The sequence below is a fragment of the Lygodium microphyllum genome, chromosome 5 (genome assembly GCF_053477565.2).
Source record: "Lygodium microphyllum isolate KBCC chromosome 5, Lygodium_microphyllum_v1.1.10, whole genome shotgun sequence".
NCBI lineage: Eukaryota > Viridiplantae > Streptophyta > Polypodiopsida > Schizaeales > Lygodiaceae > Lygodium > Lygodium microphyllum.
In genome coordinates, this window is record NC_141139.1 from 8,213,187 (window position 1) to 8,239,277 (window position 26,091).

A 26,091-nucleotide genomic window follows, 5' to 3' on the forward strand; every position below is an offset into this window, starting at 1 on the left:
TACAATCTCGTCTCTTGCTACATATCTCTGTAGCACTTTATCTTTACCTTTCTTGTACGTTGCACTGCTTGGCAAGGTGTAGGAAATTGATTCCAACAAAAGCTTCTTCTTCTCTTTTCTAATTATGCCATAAGGGTATTGTTGTATAGCCAAGAGATTGGCAATGGCTGCGTACCATTGGGTTATAGTTTCCACTAGAAATAGAGCAATGCCAAGAAGGTCTAGATCATCTTTCTCCTCTTCTTCACTCTAAGGGATTCATGGTAGATGAAGGACTAGGACATGGGAACGATCGGGTTTAGTGACCACTTGAAAATCAAATTGTTGGAATAGGAGTAACCACCTTTTTTGGGGCCTACTCTAGGTCCAGTGGGATCCTTTTAAACTCATGGTGTTGGATTCTGCTCCTTTGTTATGGTCTGGTTGTGGCAGTGATCATTGCCTTTGTATATGAAGCATTGGCCTAGGCAGTTTGAGTTTGTATAACCAAACAGTTTCTTAACCAAGGTATACTGATTCTTTTGATTCTCTAGAATGACCAATGACAAGAGAGGAGTGAAAAGTTGACTCTAAGACTCGGTGGAATGCTTAGCTGATGGCATAGAAGAAGTGGGAGAAGTCCCTAGAGCCAAATGGCAACAAATCATGTGAATTGTCCCATGGGACTGTGGTCTCTGTGCACGTTCAAGTCAATGTTTATAGGGTGCAAAGAATGTCCAACAAGTATTGACTGGAGGCTTTTTGTAAGGGCCCTTTTTGCCTCATCAAGTTCAATAATTGGTTTCCCAACGGTGGATATGGATATTAAGAAGACTGCTAGGGTTTGCATTGAGGACACACAGAGTGTACGACCATGACAGAAACACAAAGACACAGACACAGACACAAAGGGCAAAACTCAAACCCTAAACGCAAAACTCAAACTCAAACCCTAAATGCAAAACTCAAAACTCAAACACAAACAGAAGAAGGGAGACCTTGTGTCCTTCCCAAACCCAAATCTTCCTTCTTCAACATCCATGTGGGATATTGATGAGGAAAGAGGGGGAAGAGGGCAAGTTGATGAGTGAGGAGGGAAGCAGCAGTAGCAATGGGATGAGAAATGATGGTGTCCAGTGAAGGAGAGAAATAGAGAGATGGAGCTTTTGGGGTGGTTGCTTTTAAAGCATTTACAATCTTTTGGTAAGATGTAAGTTAACACAGCGAGAAGGTCAAATAGCTTGTTTTAGGGCTCACTTAACTTGTTAGCATGGTTCATTACACGAAATAAAACCATGGTTTTCCCTGTTGCATGACAGATAAACTTATGCCTGTCAGATAAACTTGCAGAAGGTGACCCTGCCACATTGAAGGGGTCTCCGTGGGAGTTGCGGTTGGCGACAAAACTCCTGCGTGAGAGGTCATACCTTATTGAAAAACTTTTAACATTTTCTTAGAGTAATATGGCCCTGTTTCTGGATGAATGAAGTACCTGAAAAAGAACGAGTTCTGATAAACTTCTAAAGGAGTACCTTTGTGAAGCCAGGTCCAAGCATGAAGGATCAGCTTGGTCTCCGTTTATTGCATTGCTCCCAACTTCCATCAGGTTACCTCTGTTCTTCACAGAATCAGTGAGTTCTCAAAAATGTTCTACAACCTTGTTCAATTCTCTTTTGTAGGCTGGTCATTCTGTCAAGCTGGTTGAGCACAGTAATATTGTACAGGAGCTGAACAACTGTGAAGATGCTTCTCTAACAGAGGAAGTGCAACTGCTGAGGAATTTTGCAGAAACATCCTTTCATGCTCTTTATGAATATGAGAGAGCTGGGGCTAGCTTTAATGATTTTGGTAAGCATTTTCTTTGGCTAGATCAGAAACTGCTGTGTTTATTCACTACTTGTAAAATTTTTCTCAACAAAGGTAGTGCAAAATTAAGAAGCATAATGTTGGGAAAAACTTTTTTGGAAATGCAATAACTCATGCTGAATTGAGAGTACTTACTGGTGCAATGTTCTGTGTTGCATTGGGGCTTGAACAATTTAGATTGCAACATTGTCCAACATTCCAATTATGATGTATCAAGAGCAGTATTTATGCTAGTGTGCAGGATTTCTAAGTCGTTATCCTAATCACTATAAAGGTTGGCAAATGTTATTTCATCACATGGGAAAACAAGGAATGTCTAGGTTGTAATTCCCTATGCATATTTGGCCAACAATTTTAATGTCGATGTTTTGCCAACTATCTTACCTCAAGAGTTTTTCTTCCAAGATCCAAGTAAAGTTTGGCAAGCAGGAATTGCTATAGGGGGTGTGATGTAGAAGGTTAGAATTTGAAAAGTTAATGAAAAATGTGAAGTAGGTGCCTTTTAAATACTGGGTCTACTGAACAGTTAAGAGTTAGTGTGAAATTTGTAAACCTTTGAATGTTTCATTGAGAAACACAATCTTCATGAGGCAAAGAAAGAATAACAAGAAAAATAAGCTGCTCACGAGGTGCTTGGTCATAGCCTGTAGTAGCCTGTGTATTCCCAACTCACCTGTAGAGACTTCACATATTGAAGTCTCCGCATGATATCCATTGATGCAGTTTATGGCGATCCTTATTTTAGTCTAGAGCTCTACTCTGTCTCTCTGTTTGTTAGGGCCATAAACCACCAACAAACCATCACACCCTTATTGTACTCTAGAGCTACCGTGTGTCTCTCTGTCTGTTAGGGGCATGGACCAGCAACAAACCCACTACATACTCCTCTATCTAGACTGAATCCCATAGAGCTCTGCTTGGGCCAATGGTGGCCCAACCTTGTACAAGGTTGGTGTTTCCTCTCTGTGTTTGTGTTTCCCTTCCGGTGCGCACTCTCACAGCATTGGCATGGCTGACATCTCCATCTCAGCTGTACAAGGTTGGGCGCGTTTGGTATACAAAGATTCATAGAGATTTCCATCCTTGGATACTTGCCAAAAGACATGTTTTCTTCTCATCCAAAGCGCTCTATTCACAAAAACAGAAGGCCAATGCCTGATTTCATGTAGGGGTAATGCAAAGTATTATGCTCAAGCAGAATGCTATGCAACAATGCCACTTGGACATGCCCTCGTCGGAGAATTGTTCACTTGTTTAAGTGCCCTTTTACAATCATGATTATCAAGATGTAAACATATGATGATTCATAGTACAGATGTATCTAAAAAAATCTTGTAAGTACCAAGAGAAGAAGCAATCCTCTCTTACCAAGTGGAAGAGAAAGCTATGGGGATCCCCACTCCCCATCATGCGGATGTTGAGAGGGCGGGAGCATCGACTTTGATCCTTGGAAGAAGATATTATAGGATCAGGCTGTTAACTAGCTCGGCCAAAATATTTGCAAAATTGTTCGATGAAGGTATAAACTTTAGGCAAATGGTGCCTAACTCCTCTTGGTCTCTGGTAAATGGTAGTGCACATCACCATACTTTGTCCACAGATTGATGATGGGATTACCAGCTAGCACTATTTCACTTTGGTAATCGCAAAAGATTAGGGCGAAGAAATGCTTGACTGTAGAATAGAAACACAATCGTATGACAAACACAAAGGTTGATAATAAAGAAACACAGTTAGGGTTAGGGTAACACAGAGACAATAAACACAAAAGACGAAAGAAACTTGAATCACCTTTCAGGTGTGAACACACATTAGCAACCCTAAGGTTTAAGGGTTGTACTTTGTACTTGCACTACATACTCTTTTGATTACTGCATTGGGATTCGTGTCCTCACTCTTACGCTCTCTTCATTATCAACTGTACTCTTAGCTGAGCTTTGATCTTTGTGCATCCTCTCACCTCTCACAGTTTTCTACACCAACTACGTGTCTAGCCATCATCAAGGTTGTGTTTGCTGCAACCAGGTATACTCGAGGCAGCGCACTACATTTCGAGACCCGTCAAAGTACAATACACTCTTCTGCTCATACTCTCCATCCCGTTTCCTAAGATATAGGAGTTCGAGATTTAGTATAAACCTTACATAGTGTGTTTGCTACATTGAGCATTGTATTCATTCACATAAAATAAAAGTGAGTAAAGTTGGGGAAAAAACCTCTCGTAAGGAGAGTGAAAAGTACCGGAGTGTCCTACCAAGGACTATCGACACTCCTTTGTGAGTGTAGGTGTGAGTCAAACCCAACAAACCCCCCTGGAGTAAAGAGTGATTAATATACAAGGATCATTCACCAAAGGAGATCAAATTTAAAGCGTTGTGAAATGCTTCAAATTTGTCACGAGGAAGAGGTTTGGTGAAGAAGTGTGCCACATTACTGGTGGTAGGACAGTAGACAAGGCTGATATCTTCTGCATGTAGCCTCTCTCTGACAAAGTGATAGTGGATCTCTATGCGTTGTGTGCGTGTATGAAACATTTGGTTCCATGCCATTGCAATGGCATTACTGTCACTGAACAAAGGAGTAGGCTTTGTGAAAGATACATCAAGATCAGCCGTTAAGTGTCTAAGCCATACACATTCAACTGTGGTAGTGAAAGCTGCGTTGTATTCAGTTTCACAAGACGATGTGGCAATAGTGGATTGTTTCTTGCTAAGCCAAGAGATGCAAGATGAGCCAAGAAAGAAACAATTACCACTAGTTGAGTGACTAAGGAGAGTAAAAAGTGCCCCAGTGTTCTACCGAGGATCACCGACACTCCTTTGTGAGCATAGGCATGAGTCAAACCCAACAAAAACAACAAATGCAGCAAAGGCTGATGTCATGGAAGCTGGGTGATGGAGCATGGCTGTCAAATGTAGCAAGGTTGGGAATGGGATTCAGAGACAACAAAATGCAGTAGTCTGATGTGGCAAGGCTAGGTGGCTCCAAGAACAGAAAAATGCAGATATCAGCTGGTCATACAGCTGCAAACACAAACAGTCTGTCCACATGGTAGCAAGTGCCAGCTTATCAGGGTGTAGACAGTAGTTGCTATGTTGGACAGCAAGCTGGAAAGGCCGAGAACAGTCATGAACAACAGCAAAAGGCTAGACATTAGGTGCCAATGATAGGAAACAATGGGCAGTAGCTCGAATTGAGATAACCTCCACAAACAGACTCTACACAATAAATACAGAGAAGGCACCTACAAGTTGCAAAATTGAGATTAAGGCTGAGTGGTGGGCAGTGTCTATTTATAGATGGTTGGGTCCTTCCAAATCAGGGTTTGCCTTATCGGTCACATACACTTTCTAGGAACACATTTCTTTTTAATGAAAGTTTGACAATTTGATTAATAAAGCTTGTTTTGGGGTTGTTTAATATGGCTAATCAGCATATAATTTTTTTAAAGCTCAACACCCCCTCTTAGGCCTAGAATTGGAACCAAAAAGGGACTGTACTAGTCCAAGCCCAAATTTTTTGAATAGGTGGAATCTCAAATATCTTTTTCTTATAATCACCTATTTGTGTATTAACATACAAGAATGGATCTTCAAGAGGACTTTTTCCATGATCAAGCTATGGCACTTTGACTTCATCACAATCTTTATCAAAATGTTGCAAAGGAGGAGAAGTAAAAGAGGAAGAAGGAACAAAAGTAGAAACTTGTGTACCTTGTATTGGAGTCGGTGGTATAATTTTATGAATGTAGCTTGTTAGGGAGCTTGTTCTAATTGCATTTGCATTTGCAAACATATATTCTCTCTACTACGGGACAATGGTAAAAAAACTACAAGAAAATATCTCAACTAATCCTAGATACGACTCACATGTAATAGTGTGACTTCTCTTGATTATCATTATCATTATTTGTAATGCATTTAGTTACAATGATTGATTCGAGTGAATCAATACTATCAATGTTTGTTATTGATTGTATTTTAATTTTATTCAAATTTTATTACTTATTTAATTATATTCCACATCTATGGATCTCGTGTATAATAGGCAGTGGTTGCAATAACCCTGGTGCCTTCTGTCTATCAAATTTGACCTTTTGGCATACAAGGCAAGATCTGACATATGCATCAATATTAGATCTCAAGGCTGGCCAATAGAATAAAGTCTCTACCGCTTTGACTGTAGCATCTATACCACGATGTGCTGCATACGGTGGAGCATGACTTTCTAATAAAACTTTTGGCTTTAGCTGTTTTTCAACGCATAGTCTTCCATGCATCATGATAAAGCCTTCTTTGAACACATAATGATCATGATGTTGGCCATTGATTAACTGTTCATAGATTTCAGAGAAATCTTCGTCAGTAGCCTATTGCCCTTTCATATTATCCAATTCATGGTGATAAGAAATTGAAATAGCTGACACTTGTGGTTTGCGAGATAAAGCATCTGCAACTACATTCTTCTTGCCTTCCACATGTACTATCTGAAAACGAAATATAGATAGGAAATTTGCCTAACGCATGTGTTTTTTTGACAATTTAGCTTGTGTTTTGATGATCCGTTTGCACTACAAAATCAACACCAAGCAAATAGTGCTTTCAACTAGAAAGTGCATGGATCACAGCCAATAAGTCTTTCTCATAAATGTGGTAAGTCCTTTCAACGACAGAGAGTACTCTATTGTCGTATGCCACAACTCCGCCATTCTGCATTAATACAGCACCAATGCTATTTCCACATGCATCACATTGCACTACGAATGGCTTAGACAGATCTGGCAAAATAAGTACTGGATCTGTAGTCATTTTCCCCTTCAAACATCTAAATGTTGATTTTTGTTTATCAGTCCATTGCCATTTGACATCCTTCTTTTCAAGCACATGTAAAGGAGAAGTAATCTCTGCAAAGTGTGTTACAAATCTTCTGTTGTAAGAGCATAGGCCAAGGAAACTGCGGACATCATGAATGGTTTCAAGTTTGGCCAAGAGACAATTGCTTCTATCTTTGCAGGATTCATCTTCACAGCATCTTTAGAAACTATGTGCCTAAGGAAGTGAATCTTGTGAGAGTGGAGTTAGGATCAAAGCTTAGCACAGAAAACAGTAGACAGTGGAGAGTGAAGCACGACACTCAATGCAATAGTCTGAAAGAGTGTAAACTGAAAGTACAAGGTACAACCCTTAAAACCTTAGGGTTGTAGGGGGGTGTTCACACTCGAACACGGTAAGTGCCCGTAAGTGTGTGTCGTAAGCACATATGAAATAATACCATAAGTTTGGGGGAAAAAACCTCTCCTACCGAGAGTAAAAAGTGCCCCAGTGTCCTACTGATCACCGACACTCCGATGTGAGCGTAGGTGTAAGTGAGGCGTGAGTGAAATACCCGACAAACCCCCTTGGAGTGAAGAGTGATCAAGTGTACAAGGATCATCCGCCACCAAAGGAGATCAAATTTAAAGCATGGTGAAATGCTTTAAACTGCTCACGAGGAAGAGCTTTGGTGAAGATGTTTGCCACATTACTGGTGGTAGGACAATAGACAAGGCTGATATCACCTGCATGTAGCCTCTCTCTGACAAAGTGATAAAGTATCTTAATGTGTTTCGTGCGTGCGTGAAACACTGGGTTCCGTGCCACTGCAATGGCACTTTGACTGTCAGTGAACAAGGGAGTAGGCTCTGTAACAGATACATCGAGATCAGCAAGCAAGGGTCTAATCCATACGCATTCCACTGTGGTAGTGAAAGCTGTCTTGTATTCAGCTTCACATGACGATGTGGCAACAGTGGACTGTTTCTTGCTAAGCCAAGATATGCAAGACGAGCCAAGAAAGAAACAATTGGCACTAGTGGAGTGACGTGAATCATAATCACCAGCCCAATCAAAATCACTGTAAGCATGTAACTGTAGTGGTCCCCCCTTGGCATAAAGCAATCCAAGAGATCTAGTACCCTGCAAGTAACGGAAGACACGCTTGACAGCTTGCCAATGTGACATGCGTGGCTGATGTATATATCTGCTCAGGGCTGAAACTGCAAACAGTATGTCTAGCCTAGTGTTGCATAAGTAAATAAGACATCCAACTACTGGAGCATATATGTGTATATCAAATAAATCACTGTCATCATGTAATGATAGTTTAAGTCCAGGATCCATTGGTGTACAAACTGGCTTGCAATCCTGTAAGCCAAACTTCTCAAGAAGTTTACCAATGTATCTTGACTGTGATAACCCAATACCTCTAGCATCATGTATGAACTGAATGCCCAAGTAATAATGCAAAGATCCCAAGTCTGATACCAATGTATCTTGACTGTGATAACCCAATACCTCTAGCATCATGTATAAACTGAATGCCCAAATAATAATGCAAAGATCCCAAGTCTGACATGTCAAAAGTTTGTTGCAAATTTTGTTTAAATGCTGAAATCTGATCAGCATGTGTCCCTGTAAGCAAGAGATCATCAACATAAAGACAAATGATCAGCATGGATCCCCCATCTTTACATACGTAAAGGGTAGACTCAGATGAGCTGTTTATGAACCCTTGGCTAAGCAAGAAAGCATCTATCTTTGCATACCAAGCTCTAGGAGCTTGTTTCAAACCATACAAAGCTTTTTTCAGCTTGCATACCAAGTGTTCCAAGCCCTTAACTGCAAAACCAATGGGCTGCTGTACATATACTTCCTCATGAAGTTTCCCATGTAAAAATGCAGTTTTAATATCCAACTGATGCACAGTCCATCCATAATGAGCAGCCAAAGCAACCATAGACCTGATGGTCGTCATACGGGAGGTAGGAGCAAATGTCTCCTCATAGTCAATGCCTTTTTTCTGTGCATAGCCTTTAGCTACAAGCCTTGCCTTGTATTTGTCAATGGATCCATCAGCATTCCGTTTCAAATTGTAGGCCCATTTTGTTCCAATGGCTTTCTTCCCAAATGGCAAAACACCAAATCCCATGTTTGATTCTTAGTGATAGAATCCAATTCAGCTTTCATTGGTGCCATCCAATGCACACTCTGTTGTGCATCTTCAAAACATTCAGGCTCCTCATCATCGAAGGTGCTTGCTGCCATAACGAACTCCATGGTATGTGCAATATCATGCATACGAGCTTGCCTTCTAGTACAACCAGCCATGGTGCTTCCAAATGACTATCTTTCATAGTCTGTAAATACCATCTAGGCATTTGTCTTGCCTCCTGACTGTGCATAAGCTCTTGCTGAATTTCAGTTTCAGCACTTTGCTGAATATTCAGATCAGCCAATGGCTGATTTTCTGCATTTTCCAAATGATTAGCTGGCTGAACATTGAGTTTACTTGCTGAAACTCCAGCTGAATCACCAAATGTAATGGGCAATAGCCTTTCAAATACATCACGGGCAGCGTGATATGTATCTAAACCAGCTAGGGACAAATCTGATTTTTCATCAAATAGTACATCCCTACTGACAAACACCTTTTTAGAAATAGGATCATAGAGTCTGTAGCCTTTGCTCTCACTGCTATATCCCATAAAAATGCGTTTAACAGCCTTGTCATCCAACTTTTTTCTGAGTATCTTTGGAATATGTGCATATGCAAGGCACCCAAAGGTACGAAAGTGTCCAACAGAAGGTTTCCGGCTGTTCCAAGCCTCAAAAGGTGTAATTTTCTTCAATGCTTTGGTGGGGCATCAGTTCAAAACATGCAAGCACACATGATGGCTTCCATCCAGAAACTGTGAGGCAATCTCTTTGCCTTCAGCATACATATGGCGATCTCCATGAGTGATCGATTCTTTCTCTTTGCAACCCCATTCTGGTGTGGAGTATAAGCAGTAGTGTACTGATGGACAATGCCCTTCTGCTTCAAAAAGGAATTAAGCATAGAGGACATGTATTCCCCCCCTCGGTCCGAACGGAGATTCTTAATTTTACAACTAGACTGGTTTTCAACAAGTGCAATAAAAGCCAAGAATGTATCATACACTTCTGAATTTTTGACCAAAGAGTAGACCCAGCAAAAGCGAGTAAAGTCATCAATAAAAGTCACAAAATAGTAACATCCTCCCAATGACTTTGTTTGCATAGGCCCACATACATCTGAATGCACTAACTGCAACTTGGCTGTTGCTCTAAAAGCAACATCACGGGGAAATAAAAAACGATGCATTTTTTCCAAAGTACATCCTTCGCACAAGTGCTCAGGAGGTCTCTCCAGTATAGGTAATCTATCTAGCATCTGTGTAGGCTGTAAGAGCATCAAGCTACCAAAGTTCACATGCCCTATCCTAGCATGCCATAACTCTGCTTGTATCATAGCAGGAGTAAGAGTGGATGTCGAATACGTTGACTGATCAACTGAAAGAGCATCCAACTCGTATAACCCATGACATAAAGTGCCTATCAAGACCAAAGTCATGTATTCTTTGTCTCTCACCATGCATCTGTCATCATCAAATGTGACCTGCAATCCACAACGTGCCAAAAAAGAGATAGAGAGCAAATTCTTCTTTATATTGGGCACAAATATAGCATCTTGAAGGCGGAGAATAGAGCCATCAATGGCTGTGAGCACAATCTCCCCAATACCTCTAATAGGGTATGATGCATTGTTGGCACACTGTACAGACTTGCCAACTGGAGTTGCATGAACAGATGCAAATAAATCTCTGCGAGATGTAATATGACTAGAAGCACCACTATCAAAAAACCAAGTGCCCACATCCTCAGTAGAGCTAAATGCTCGATTTATCCAAGAGGTGTCATAACTGCATGTGTAAAAACAATAGTCCTTGTCTGCAACAAAGGGCGCAAACTCCGTAGCAGTGGAAGGAGCATCAGAAATAGACATTCCTGACTCCTTTTTTTTGTCTTTGGCAATGCGCTTTTTGCACTCAGTGATGTAGTGTCCTGGCTTCTTGCAATAATGGCATTTTCCCTTTTTGGCTTGCTTGCCCCCTTGTTTTTTGTTTGCTTGGGATGTGCTAGAAGTTCCAGAACTCTGCGGAGCATTCTTCACTTGGTTGCCTTTGCCCTTCTATCTAGCCATAAAAGCCCGCTCAGAGGCTATAGCATCCACACCACTATTCCTTTGTGTTTGCTCCTCCTCTAGAAGCAAACTGACTAATTGAAGAAAAGTGATTGGCTGTGCGGCAATCCTCATGGTGAGGTTTAAGGCCGTATGAAAAGTCAAGTACGAAGGAGGTAATGAGTTTAAAGTGGTGGATATCATCTGTGCATCCGAATAGTACTCATCAACATTCATGAGTTGCTCTCGCAAGTCCTGATGCGAGTCTCATTCTTGCCTGCAAACATCTGCTCCAAAGTTAGTCAAGCTTCTCGTGAAGAAGCTGCTGAACGAATGTGGGGGATAATTGACCGGTGAACTGCCAATGCAATTAGCGACAAAGCCTATGCATCCCATGTATCCCATGCTTTTTGAGCTGTTGTTCTTTGGGGAAGTGGCTGAAGTGGAGCAGGCTGAGGTGCCCGTGGTGCACGTCCTCCTGGAGGAGGAGTAGCTGAAGCCACAACTCCAGGTCGAGCTTCTTCTCCACTAACTTAATCCCAAAGATTTTTGGCCACAAGTACATTCTTCATCATGAAGGACCAAAGTGAATAGTTATTTCCATCCAATCTGTCCTCCTTGGATACATAGGTGAAAACATCTCCTCCTTGATTTGCCATGATTTTCAATTAGCAAAAAAAATGCAAAAGAGCAATGTCGAAGCAGGACTACACTGGAAATCTGAAAATTTCCAGAAATTGCAGGGAATAACTTTCTCCAATTAGTGTACAAAGGTGCACTCTGTCAAAACTGTCTGTTATGCACGCAGTCCAACGTGCAATCAGTGTTCAACAACACTGTACCAGCAAAATCCCCAAAATTTCTTGCCCCAGATTTGTTCAAAACAGTCTATCAATGACTGTAATTGTAGTACATATGGCAATGTCCTCAGAAAACATAATAGCCCCAAATTTTTTTGATGAATGTGTCCAGAAATTGCATTTAATGTGTCCCAGACACGTTTCTGAATGCTGTGACTACTGCGTAGGAACCCCCTGTTTCAGAAATTTATCTGGATTAAATTTTTTTTAGAATACCTGATGTAATGACGGGCTGTCACTGATTACTGGCGCGTGTCAGGTCAGAGGGGTGGTCAGCGTGGTGCTGACGGGTGACGGGCGGCGCAGTAGTGGTGTGTCGTTTATCAGCTAACGGCTGACGTGGCGTCTGACGGGTGGGCAGTGTGATTGATAGTCGGGGCATGCAACAGTTGGCGGGGTGTGCAGCAGTTGTCGGGGCGTCTAGACAAGGATGGTGCAGTAGGTGACGGCCCAGGCCGGCAACGACTGTTTTACGGGACGTCTAATGGCTGTTTGACGATTGTTGACGGGCAGCAGTGGCGAGCTGGATATTGGCGGGGCAGCAGCTGATGTTCGGCGCTTCAGAGTGAGCAGAGAGTCCCGAATGCTGAACGGAGCTGAGCTCAACAAAGCCAATGCTTTGTTACCAAACGTGAGAGTGGAGGCAGGATCAAAGCTCAGCACAGAAAATAGTAGACAGTGGAGAGTGAAGCAGACACCCAATGCGATAGTCTGAAAGAGTGTAAACTGAAAGTACAAGGTACAACCCTTAAACCTTAGGGTTGTAGGGGGGGTGTTCACACCCGAACACGGTAAGTGCCCCAGTGTCCTACTGATCACCTACACTCCGATGTGAGTGTAGGCGTAAGTGAGGCGTGAGTGAAATACCCAACAAATCTCTTTCAAAAAGAATTCACTCTTCTTACCATTAATGAGTAATTTGCTACGCTTAAGCTCATTAAAGATTGTAACTAAGTGTTTTCTATGCTTCTCTTCATTCTTTGAAAAGATAATCATATCATCAAAAAATGTGCTAGCGAAACTTCTATAAGGGCGGAAAATTCTATCCATTATCTTGTTAAATGTGGTAGGAGCATTGGTCGATCCAAATGGCATGACTAAAAATTCATAGAGACCACATGTCGTTCTAAAAGCAGTCTTATGGATATCCTCCAACCTGTTTCTAATATGATGGTACCCACTTTTGAAATCTATCATGTTAAACATTCCTACTCCCTGTAATCGATCAAGAATGCCATCTATCCTCGGAATCGAAAACCTATTCTTGATTGCGTTCTTATTCAAGACTCTGTAGTCAATACACATTTGCCAAGAGCGGTCCTTTTTCTGAACTAGCAACAGAGTTGAATAAAACGTAGAACTACTGGCATGAATTAATCCCTTCTCTAAAAGCTCATTAACCTGTGTCATAATCTCTTTCTGCTACAATGCACTGACCCTGTATGGTGGCCTATTGGGCAGACTAGTCCCTGGAATAAGATCTATGGTATAATCTACAGGCCTCTTGGGGGGTAACTCTCTTGGTAACGAATTTGAGAAATAGTTTGTTGAATTTATCCAAGAAAGCTTTTCTACTTTCATCTAGTACAGACACACATTAGTGTCAACTTCATTAACTTGCTTTGCCAAAACCAAGTGGGTAGAAATATGATTTTTCATTACAGAAGTAATTGCAGAAGCAGAAACAATTGGGACGGACTCTCCTTTAAGCTTCACATCTAACACATGAGTCTTGCTCCTATGTACAAGAGTAATTGTTCTGTTGTAAGTATCCAAGATAGCATGCTTCCTGTGGCACCATGGAATACCCAACAGAACATCACAACCCTCTAAAAGCATAATATGGAACTCCTTTGTGTCCACATAGCTTTGAATGTGCATATGGAGTTTGCCAAGAATGGGGGTGATAGGTTTAGTATGTCCTGGGCATGCCAAATCAACCTATCCAACTGGTCCCATTTCCTCGGGACGTATACCTAGCTTAGCTACCAATGCCGATGAGATAAAGTTTGCATGAGCTCCAGGATCAAAGAAAATAAGCACTGTGGAATCTTTGATCTTTCCCCAAGCTCTGCACAATTCTGTAGCATCATCAACTGATTGATCTCCCATCATATCAGGCACTAAGCCAATGCTGGGGTTCTTTTTACTTGGCGCATCTTTATCCTCCGCATCTTTAGAAGATTACTATGAGCACTTGAAGCAATATGGCCTTTTTGTTCACATATAAAGCATTTCCCAGCCATCATTAAAGCCTTTCTTTCTTCAAATGATTTGTCAAAAAGTGGCCTCTTCTGTCCTTTGCCCTGTTTAAAAGAAGTTTGAGGCTGTTGCTGAAAACTTTTCTTCCAAAAAGACTTCTTTGTAAAGCTGGTCTTTTTTGGAAATTGCTTCTTCTTCTTGCAAGATCCTGCTTAAACTAAGAATCATTCTTTTAAGCGCCTTTAAAGTTGTTAGCTTTTCCTTTCAATAATGCATTTGCTACACCAACATTTTCAATTAAGTATACTATATTTGTAACCTTGGTCTTGGTACAATAATCCTTGATGGCTTCGGGAAAACCACAACAGTACTTTTCAATTTGTTCTGACAGGGGCACTGTCCTGTAAGAACTCACAGGCAAAAGTGCTTCCCAAAATTTCTTAGTGTACTCTTCTAAATCCGCACAATTTGCCGCGTCCAATTTATGCCATGTAGTCATGACATCTACTTCAAACGTGTTAGTTAACCACGAGGCTGCAACAATTATTTAAAATGGACCCAAGTGGCAGGTGCATATCCTTGCATCAACAATATGTTTCACCACTGCAAAACATTACCTTTCAAAAAAGTTGCAGCCTTCCGCACTGTAAAAGTCTCAGTAAAATTCCCTCTAGTGTAAGTTGCATCAAACTACTGTATAAATGTCAAAGCTTTTAGCTTATCTTGCATACCATTGAAGGTTTCAAACTTTAGTGAGTGACGATCCTCTTTATAGTCTTTAGGCTTTGCACTTTTTGGTATCATGTTTTCATAGATAGGTTGCTGTAAAAAGGGGAGTCCCTTAGGCACATTCTTAGCATTAATTTCACCTGTCTTAGCTGCCATATGCCCACTAGGCTGAGAAAAATCAGCTGCTGCATTTTGTACTTCAGGCATCAAATAAGAACTCTGCAAAGTTTGATAACCGAGATGTAGACCAATATTAGCATAAAGTGGGTTCAGTGCCTCAACATGCATCATTCCTAGTGGCCCTCTGGGCAAGTATCCCTGATAACCAGTGGGTAATCCAGCCATTGCTTGAAAAACTAACCCACCACCAAAGTAAATAGGATAGGTAGCAAATTGAGGAGGAATAGTCTGCTGTGCCACTTGTACATTACTGCCTTGACCATTCACTCCTTGGTCCTGTGTTTGTGCTTCTTGTTGCACTAGACCTGTCTCCATGTTTGGTGTCTTTTCCGCATGGTCACGCACATTAGAGGTTTGCCTTTTTGAGCGTTCCATGGTATGATGTGATAACTCACTCTGAGAATCCTCATTATGCGACTTCAATTTTTTTTGCATCCGAGGATTCTTTACAAGCTATTGGAAAGAGCTTACCATACTGAGGAGTTGTGCCATAAACAAGTCCTCCTGTTCTTGCTCCTCATCCTGTGGTTCAATCTTGGTTCTAGAAGGTGTTGACACCTGTGCACCAATACTCTCTCTTCGGTATCTATGAGCAGAAGAAAAACTTTCTTTTTCATGAGGGAGTTTTCCTTTGCCTTTGTCCATGTCTGCCATCTCTCTAGTCGTGTATCTAGCAAATACTATACCCAAGAAAAAATCTTGTAGTCTTTCTCACCTATAATCTTTGTAAAACCTGTGTGTATAGCCTTTTCACCCAAATTTGTCCGAGCTTAAATTCTTACAGAAAAGAATTCAAATCCTGGGGATGGAACCATGAAACCGGTCTATGACTCACATAAAGAGGTAGTCCCTTCAATTAATACCTGATCTTTTCACACACATACACAAATAGAGACCTCACTCCCTCGCTCAACACTAGATTGGCCCCGAAGACCAGCGCCCCTCTCGGTATTTCTTTATCAATTAAAAGATGGAAGGTTACAAAGAAAAAAGAAATGTTCAAAAGTACAAAACCTGTGAAAAGTTGGCTTTCATCTTTTTTGAGTAAATTTCAGCTGCATAAGGACAATATAGCATATCCAAAACAACATTCCAAGTAGGAAAACACTTCCTGTGACCAAAACTCAATAATTCAAGTGTAGAATCTATATTTACTGTTTTTCACCTGTTTCTTGACCTGTTCTCAACCTTATTCCGTTCCAGATATGTTCCATACCCGTTGGACTACAAATCCTTTGACCCTGGCATCATTCCAGCAGTACAACAGTCCCACAAACAGCACTAAATCAGAGCTGAAAACCTTGTTCTTGTGTGGCGTGGTCAACACTTTCTTTAGTTCTTGCATTGGAGGAACAATCAACTTTTCTTGAACTTGAACAGTGAGGCTCTTGCCTCAGCAGAAGAGCAAAGAAAACACAGAATTGTACATTCAATTGAATCAGCCCATCATGCAGAGCATTTCCTTTGAGAATCAAGAGAGGGTTGACCAAAGGGAGCAAGCTCTACCTCCATACATGAGTCAGAGACGATGAAGTACTCTCCATAGTTGATGTACTTGCAACAATTTGCCCTTAGCCCTTGAAAACTTCACGTTCAGATTTGCCTCTCTTGCGGATTACGTTTTTAAAAAAAGGCTCTCTCTCTCTCTCTCTCTCTCTTGGGAATTTGTGCCCAAATTGTGACACATGGCATACATGTAACAATTTTCCCGTTTAAACCTTCTGGTCTAAAATTCTCCATGATCGGTGTAAAATTTGACCTCGGCATAGACTAGAGAATTAATCCTCGTACAAAAACAAAGATAATGACGTGAACATATTTTGGGGCCCATAGAGATGGTGACCCTTGCATTCCTCAAGTTTTTCTGAGCAACTTTTATCATTGCAACCACATCAAAAAGTGTGATGTGGCTCAGTTACGGTGACTTTTATTCCTTGGGCATTCTGACATGTGCATCTTCTGTCTTGGCGAGGCTCTGTCTTGCACCATCTCCAGTGGCTAAGCACATAGTCCCAACGCACTGGCATCCTATTCTTCAGTGCCCATTCAATCCGGTCCCAAGGCACAGACAAACCATTAGTCCAATTTGTCCCAATGGCAGCCTCTTCTGGCCAAGCAAAGATCGCAGCTTGATTCAAGAGAACTCTGGGGGTAAAAATCAACAACTAAAGATAAGAAAAACAAAATATTTATATAAGTAAATAAGGAAAGCAACTGCAAAAAGTATCACCACCTGGTGACAACTTGGGACAAAGAGTATGAGGAGGAGAGAGTGTTGTAGTGTGATGGATCTTGAAATGCAGCAAGTAGTCTCAAGGACACCTGACAGTAGCAAACACAGCCTTGATGATGACTGGATTAGTGTCAGATAGGTAGTTGGTGTAGAAAACAGCAAATGTAGCAAAGGCTGATGTTGTGGCAGCTAGATGATGAAATAGAAATGTCAAATGCAGCAATATGAGGATTTTGCAAGGTTGGGCAGCTCCAAAAACAGAGAAATGCAGCAGTTTGATGAGATGGCAAGGCTGAGCGGCTCCAGGAAACATGAAATGCAGATATCAGCTGGTCATACGAAAGCCAGCTGCAAAAACAGACAGTCTATCCACGTGGCAGCAGGCATTAGTTGATTAGGGTGCTGATAGTAGTCGCCAGGCACGATAGTAAGCTGGAAAGGCGGAGAATAGTCATGAACGACAATAGAAGGTTGAACAATAGGTGCGTGATGATAGGAAACAATGGAGAATAGCTTGAACTGAGATATCCTCCGTGAATGGGGTATGAACAGTAGAGAGAAGGCACTTGTAAACTGCAAAAATGAGATTAAGGCTGAATGGTTGGCAGCTTATCTATTTGTAGATGGTTGGGTATTCCCAAATTAGGGTTTTGGCTTTTTGGACAACAACACTCTCTAGGAATGCGTTTCTTTCTAATTAAAGTTTGGTGGTTTAATTAATTAAGCTTGTTTTAGGCTGTTTAATATGGCTAATCAACATATAATGCATTTTTAGCTCAAGACATAGTCAATATGCTACATTGAAAGTGTAGCTTTGCTAGTAAGCTTCTTAGATATGACCTCCCTAGCGTCATCATAGAGAGCTTGATACTCTGCCTCGGTAGTGGAGGCAGCCATGGTCTCTTGTCTAGGGCTTTTGATTGAACAATGAAAGCCATTCCCAAGGAGAAGATGTAACCACCATGGGAATGTTGGGTGTCAAGATCTTTTGCCCAATCAGATTTTGTATATCCTTGCAAAAGTAAACCCTTACCAAAATGCAAGCCACCAATGGCCGCGCAGGGAGTGGATGATGGAGGTCCAGAGCTCTGCCAGAGTCGCTTGTACTGATACCTCAGAGCAGTCTGTTGTGGGCTCTAGTACTTGGCAGATGGGTAGGGCCTCCAAGCCGACTATTACGCACGACCTAGCCTCAATAAAGAATATCGCATGCTGCATCCCAGCCTCAATAAAAAATATCGCATGTTGCATCCCAGCCTCATACAAAAGGTGACGGCCATGGCCGACTACCTGCCAGTAGAAAGCTCCCCATGAGATACATCCAAGGATAGGTGCTATACGGTGGAGAATGCGGCATGCTCCTCTCCACATGAGCTGTGCCACCTCATACAACCAAAGGCAGTGCTTTGGAGTTTCTAGAAGTTGCTGTGTGCAGCATTTACAACCTCCATTCTTCTGCATCTGGGCTAACCAACTCCTCACTACCAGATCTCTGTGTGCCAACAGCCATAAGAAATATGACACCCTCCTCGGCCGCGAGCTATCCCATAGGTGGCGCCAGAAAGTTCGCTGGAAGGCATCCGTGATGCCGTACTCCGCTTAGTACTTGCTCCGCGACAACGCCCAGTCCATGTCCTCCTGCATCAGTATGTGTTTGTCAATCCTGGCTGTATACTCCAGGAACCTTGGTGGCTTCTTGGCGCCGTAGTGGCCGGCCATAGCCACTCTCCTGAGTCCCACTCTAGCTCATCAAGTGGTGTGGTCTCCCATATCCAGAGGCACCTCTCACGGAGCTCCTCCCAGAACACATAAGGGTCCGGCTGCCATGACTACCCCTAAAGGCTGACAACCCGAATCCTCCTCCATGAAATGGCAACTATCTCCTCATCTTGCTGCCCCCTGTTGAGGACTAGACGCCCTTCCTCTTGCACGGTGAAGAAAGTCCCATGTGGGGCGTCGCCCACTTTACCTGCCACCTGTAGGGAGGTACCCGTTGTTGAAAACTTAGCGGCCCATACCTCATCGAGCTCTACTGGCTCTCGTCTCGGGGGGCCAAGCCACTCTTGAGGTATTGCTGCGTCAATCTCCCTTCTTCTCAACTCAACTCCTCTCTAGCAACCTGATACCCGTTGCGACACTTCCTGATCCACTATCTTGTACACCTTCCGCCACGCTCTGATGATACGAGCTGGGATGGCTTCCCAACCAGCCCACTGGATGTGGGGGTGTTGGCCAATCTATACCCCATCCCGATCTTTGACCAGTGTGTTCCAGATCACCGGCTGGCGGTCAATCTCCTCTTGGCAACTCGGGGGGCTCTGCATTAGAGCCTTAGGGAGGCCCTGCCACACACGAAGTATGTTGCGTAGGAAGGAGGATCTGGGGGACGTGATTTGGGCCGTCGTGAAGATCCATCTCAAGGACGGCCTCCAATCACCGCCAAGCCTTGGTCTACACTCTTGTAGGCTCTCCTGCAATAGGACATTCTAGATCTGCCCTCCTAGTGTGAGACCGCAGACTACTAGCTTGCCCAAAAGAGCCATGCTCTGATACTCTGGGTCTATGATCCCAAGCCCTCCCTCTGACGGATGCCGGATGATGGTTGCCCACGCCACCTTGGCACTGGAGTCCTTGGAACCGTCTAACCCACCCCAGAGGAAATTTCGCACTAGGCAGCGAAGCTAAACTACACAAGACGAGGAGAAACATAAACACAAGGCGATGTACCAAGCCGTCGCTAGGAGGACGTGGTTGACCACTAGTGCTTGGCTCGCTAGGGAGAGGCAAGCGGGGAGAGGCAAGCGGTACTCCAGTAGTCCAACTTCCTCTGAATAGAGTCGAGGTTTGGAAGAAATTACTGGGTTGGAGTGATGTCGACAATTCCCAGCTGAAACCCTAGGTAATGGACGATCTACCCTTTGTACACCCATCTAAATCCCAAGTGGACGCTCCACTCCGTGCTAGAGTCCGGGTTTGTAAGGAAGCCAATCGACTTTTGCCAGTTGATTTTCGCTCCCACTGCACTGCAAAACACCTTGAGAGCTAGTCTCACTCTGTCTAGCATCAGCTCATTGCCCTCTATGTAGAGTGTTGTATCATCTGCATGATATGAGTCTAACAACTTTGTCTCCTGTGTCCCTGAAAGTCGGAGGCCGCATAACCTGCTCACACATGACTTCAGGAAGAGAGACATTGCCTCTGCAAAGAGTAGGAACAGATATGAGGCTAGAGGGCAGCCTTGGCAGACTGATCTCTCCAGTTGAAACTCCTCCCCTTTCCTGTCATCTATAAAAACCTTGCTGGTAGCCGATCTGTAAAGTGCGGAGACCTTGCTGATCCATGCGTGGGGGAAGGCCATTCTCACCATGGTGCTCTCTAAGAAGTTCTAGTCCACCCTGTTGTAGGCTTTCTCGAAGTCCAAGAGTAGTACCGCCAGTCCTTGACCACTGTGTTGGGCCCACTGTGTCGCCTCAAAGAAGGTGAAGACATTGTCTAGGATGCTTCTATCTTGGACAAAGCTTGTCTGTGTGTCATGAATAATGTTTGGAAGCACAGGGCCGAGTCGCCTACCAATTATCTTTGCCAGTGCCTTATAGGCCACTGACAACAGGGTAATCGGTCTCCACTAGGATAGCTCCAAATGGTCTTCCCCTTTGGCGAGGAGACTGATAAGACCTGCCAATAGACTCCCTGGCATCCATCCTGAGCTGAAAATCTCCTGGAAGGCCAACAATAAGGGGTTCTTTACCACCTTCCAGTAGGTAGTGAAGAAGGCCTTAGAAGGCCGTCCTCTCCTGGGCAGTTTTACTCATCCTGTGTATGGAAAGCCTCCTCTAGTTCCTTCTTTGTGAAGAGGGCTACGAGGGAGCGTTCCATCTCCTCTATGACGAGGGACGGGATGTGATCCCAGACTTGCTATCTACATCACTGTCCTGTGGCTGGGGCTGTCTCCTGCTGGAAAAGACGTCTGTAGTAGTCAGTGGCAATTCTCCATCACCTCGTCTCTACTAGAGCGAATCCTCCCATACTTCAATCAGAGTTTAGCCTTGTTATTTGCTAGGGTTGTAGAATTGAAGTGTGTGATTAAAAAATCATGAATAGATAATAAGATATAGTTGACCCCTTTGAAGTATGTTTGGGTCATAAGGAGTAAAATGGTAACCATGGGATCCAAGGAACTCATCTATTCTATGAAATGAAGAATGTAGTGCTTATTGCAACCCATAAAGAACTTTCAGCAAGTGAAAGGCCTTGTGTGTGGAGGAAGTACACCAAAGTGTTTATAGCCTTAGACCATAGGTGCTCAATGAGCTCTTTTGTGAACAAACATAGAGTGTATCATATTAATCATAATCCCGTTCCTATGCTCTGCAACTCCATTTTGGGAACGGGAGTTAGTAGAGCTGATCTAGCATTGAATGCCCTGCTCATGTAAGAACTCAAGAAATTGGTGGGAGACAAAATCTTTATTGCTATCACTTCTCATTGCTTTTATACAACCATCTATTTGATTTTGCACATGGTGCAACCATGTAGAGAAATATGCGAAGGTGTGAGATTTGTTGTTAAGAAAATAGATCCACATATATCTCAAATAGTCATCTGCAATAAGAAAGAATTACAATACTCCATTAATGGCCGTGATGGATGTTGGTCCATAAAGGCCAACATCAATCAACCTAAGCGGTCCCTCAGCTCTATGAGAAGCTTGCTAAGGATATGGTGTGCGATATTGTTTCCCCTACTAATAGCCTTGACAAACATCCTAGGACAGTTTTAGGTGTGGAAGGTCCTCAATTGCCTGATGATGTGACAACTTATAAAGAGAGTCATACTGAAGGTGTTCTAAGTAAAAATGCCAAATACTCTTTATTCATAGGATTCCTAGTAGTAGCTAGTGCATGAGGCTTGTGGAATTCAGAACCCTATGATGTTGATGGTGAGAGAAATTGGGCCATTCAATAGAGGCCATTTGCTTGTATCTCATGACGAGCAATCGCTAAATGAGTCTTGGTATCAAGTTTCTCGAGTGTGGTTGTTGTAAAGAAGATTGCTTGCCCCAATGGACAAAGCTAATGGATGAATAAAAGTTTGTGGAGTGTGGTCGCCGTGAAGAAGATTGCTAGCCCCAACCAGCAAAGTTGATGGATGAATAAAAGGGACATGGTAGATGTTGTCCAATGAAGTGAGATGAAGGCCTTTGCCATTATTAAACCTGATGCAACTAATGCCTTGAATGTTGGATGAGGAGTTTTTCTCACATTTGATATTCTTGGTTGGAGGGGCTTGAGAGATGAACATATCATCAAGTGGGGTCATGTGATGTGTAGTGCCATTGTCCAGAATCCAAGTGGTTGAATGGCCACAAGGTTGTGTAGAGTGGGTCTCTGTGGTGGCCTCGTGAGTGGGCAACTTGCAAATGTGGACCAAGATCTAAACCTTTGATGTCTCTATAGAGACAAGGTGGGCTTGAGGACTGAAGTCCATCCTGCAAACTAGTTTGACAAGCTCTTAGGAGTTGAGAATGGTGCAGATTGTGATGGCTTTTGAGTAGTGGCCGTGTGACTCTAAGATCTCCACTGATTTTGTGGGGGTTAACTTGTGATTGTGGGTTTGGGGTGGAGGCAAAAGAAAGAAGAAAGTATGGGAGGGTTTGAGTTTTCTTTTTTTGGGGGGGGGGGGGGGAATTGCTCCACTCTTTGTCAAAGTGGCGAGCCTTTTGACAATGTCGGCAATACTTGTTTTTCTTGGGTATATTTTGCCATCCTGGTTGAAGTTGTGACAGTGTGTTTCCTTGTGACATTGGGTGTCTAAGATTGATTTTGACCATTCTTGCCCTTCGCTTTCTTTTCCATTTTAGAAGTTGAAAGAAGGGTCCCCTCTATAGGTGACACAAAGAGTTTTATGAAATTGTTCAAACAACAGAGTGTAATGTAGTAGCTGGCACTCAAATTCATAAGATGTGGGCATAGTCGGCTGTGAAATCACTTGTTGAACAAAAGTGAAATATTTTTGGGGTAGCTTGTTTGGAACAATGTGACTTGGTCGTTAGGGGACTTAGAAGCCCGTAGCGGCAAACTCATTGAGTAAACACTGGTATTTTGTTAACTTGACCTTATGGTCATCCTAATCAAGTGAATCTTGATCTGCATAGTGGTCAATGAAGTGTTTGCACTGCTTAGATGTAAGGTCAAAATGTTGTAATTGTGAGTGGAATTCTGGGAGAAGATATTGGATTAACTCAACTGTGGCGAAAGCATTTCTAGCTTCCTAAGAGTAGACAACCTTTAGAGGAGTAACGTGACGGTCTAGTTGGGATTCCAATCCTTGCGTCAAGTCCCACAAGTTTTGAGAGTCAAGCACATGCCTCATCAAATTAGACCAAGCAGTGTAATTAGACCTTTTGAATGAGCCTTATCAGAAAAGATATTCTTGGTAGATGTAGATGAGATGTGAGAACTTTGAGGTGTCATGTAAGAGGGGTAAGATGGAAAGACATGAATATGATGTTGTATACCATAAGATGCCGGTGGAGGAGGCATTGGAACTTGAAAACCTTGCCCCATCGTAGGTTGTAGCATTGGGACATAACTAGAAGGTCCACTAGGTGATGCCATCTAGGCAAACTATGGTACCAATTGATCAACACTCGGGAGTAGGGAAAAATTCTTGGGTAGGTAACCCATGTGAATAGTACCCCAAAAGTGCATGGTTTGGGGGACAAATCCCTAGCACTGGTGCATCTCCACCACCGGATGGTGCAAAAGTAGAGGACCTATAGAGAAAGGATGTATCAATGTTTGTTAATCCCCTTTGTGTGGTGTGTGGTTGAACCGGTGGAAGTGTGAATGGAGATTTGAATGATGATGTAGAAGCAGTGAAAGGAAAAGGTGAATGGGTGGAATTGAAAATTGTGATATAGAAGGGATTGAGGTGAATGAGGTTGATTGACTTTAAGATTGAAATTGAAAAGTAGAAGATGGAGCGAATGAAGTTGATGTTATGTAAAATTGACTTGAACTTGATGAAGGAAAACTAGAAGAAGAGTTATCCGATTTTTTCTTATTAGCTCTTCTTGTTCTTACTTACAATTATTTATTCTCTTTAGGACTTAGATTGGAGTGGACAAATTGAATATTACCTTCTTGATTAATTCCGGAATCATGCATAAAAGAAGGAACTGAAGAGGAAAAAGAAGTATAAACTTGTGTACCTTGCATATGAGTAGATGGAGTAGAAGTGAAGGTTAGTATGTACTTGGTGTCTTTGTCTCTCATTGGGGGGCCCATCCTAGTTGGAGGCTCCAATGATCTTGCAAGATCTTTAGACTTGTGTATAGAATCTAAAGGAAGATAATTAGTATTACCTAAAGAGGTGTTGGGCTTGATGCATGAAGATCAACAGTCCATGAGATCTCATATGAACAGTAATGTCCAAATTAGTCAGTGGAATCTCCACATGTGTCGGAGTGCTTAGGAGCTAGTTGTGAGTACCACTCATGCTCAATTCGTGGGAAAGGTGGTTCTAGAGATAGAAGTGGTGTGGAAGTGTTTGAAGCCATCTTCCCTTCAGAGTTCTTTCTTGTCTATGATGTTAACCTTTTAGATCAAGGCTTAGATTTCTTTAGAGAGTACCTAGCTTTGATACCATGTAAAGGAATACTTGAGCGTAGAAGGTAACACAAAGTGTATGACAAAACACAATGATAGAACAGAACTCAAAAGTGAAGAGAAAGTCAGAGTAAGAGGAGAATGAATGGAGTAAACACACCATGCAAGAGTGAATTCAAAACCTTGAACTCTCCATTCTGAGGATGGACTAGGGCAAAGATAAATTGCAGAGCATATCACACTCTGAACAGATCCTGAATCTCAGTAGCCTCTGGCAAAGTGACTAGCTGTTAAAAATGGATGAAAATAGGAGTGCAGGCTGCTTTGTCCCAAAAAACATAAGGCTGAAACTTAGAGGTGGCCTAATTTCTAATACCACCTCTTAGATCCTAGATGTAGCATAAGGGTTGAAATGTTGACGAGGAATGACTTGAGGAAATTCCTTGGTAAACAATGGTGCCATCTGAGATCTTCTCATAGATGAAGTGATATTGGATCTCTATGTGCTTCATCCTCATACAAATTAGGAGCTTGTGTGCTAAGGCTATGCAACTCTCATTGTCACATAGAAGTTTGCTGGATTGTGACGGCACACATCTAGGCTCATATAACAATCCTTAAAGCCAAATAGTTTCATAAGTGCTAGAAAACCATGCACAGTACTCAATCTTTGTCAAAGATAGAGCAATTGTAGGTTGCTTCTTGCTACCTGCAAGAATAGCACATACACATAGGGAAAAGCAAGAGCTTGTAGTTGATTGCATGTGATCAACGTCATCGTCCTTGTTTTGAGTTTGTTAGTCTAGAAGCACAAAAATTGAATAAACTAAACTTGCCGAATAAAATAGGCCAAGCTTGGGAGAGCCCTTCAAATAAAGAAGGATCCACATGGTAGCCTGCTAATGACCTTTTTTGGACTCACTCATGAACCTTGCAATCAAACCAATTGGAAATCAAAAATCAACTTGAGTATTAAGAAGCCAAATCAGTGATCCAATCAATTGTCGGTATTGGAAGCATCCATTGCCAGGGAATCAATAGGAGTTGTAGTCTTCCAGTTCAAATGCATAGGTGTTGAGATAGTATGACACTCTATCATCTCAAAAGAGGCCAAGAGCTCTTGCATACTAGGAGAGAAAGATTCCCCTCTCAATTTGGCATATCTCATGACCTAGAAAGAAATGAAGAAGTCCCATATCTGTCATCTCAAATACTTTATTAAGTGTCTCCTTAGTTTGCTTGATCATTTGGGCACGGTCTCTACTCAAGATGAGATTGTCCTCATAGGGTATGAACCCTGTGCACCCTCTGGTCGAAATGTAGACATACAAATTCGTCCTTAAAGAAAAGAGTCAATCTTCTCATTCAATGCACTAGGAGCCTGTTTACGGCCATAAAAAAGGCTTTTTCAACT

The 26,091-nt window shown here is 42.4% G+C and overlaps 1 protein-coding gene across 3 annotated transcripts in view; it reads left to right on the plus strand.

Moving 5' to 3' along the window:
* LOC148035492 (uncharacterized) overlaps positions 1 to 26,091 on the plus strand; it is a 161,288-nt gene that overhangs the window by 57,886 nt on the left and 77,311 nt on the right. For 2 of the 3 annotated variants that reach the window (XM_087677451.1, XM_087677453.1), the window contains exons 4-6: positions 1,299 to 1,399; positions 1,526 to 1,610; positions 1,704 to 1,827. In XM_087677451.1, the coding sequence (XP_087533577.1) occupies positions 1,299 to 1,399; positions 1,526 to 1,610; positions 1,704 to 1,827 (310 nt within the window). The remainder of the gene's footprint in view (positions 1 to 1,298; positions 1,400 to 1,525; positions 1,611 to 1,703; positions 1,828 to 26,091) is intronic. The other variant, XM_087677452.1, reaches the window with a different exon arrangement.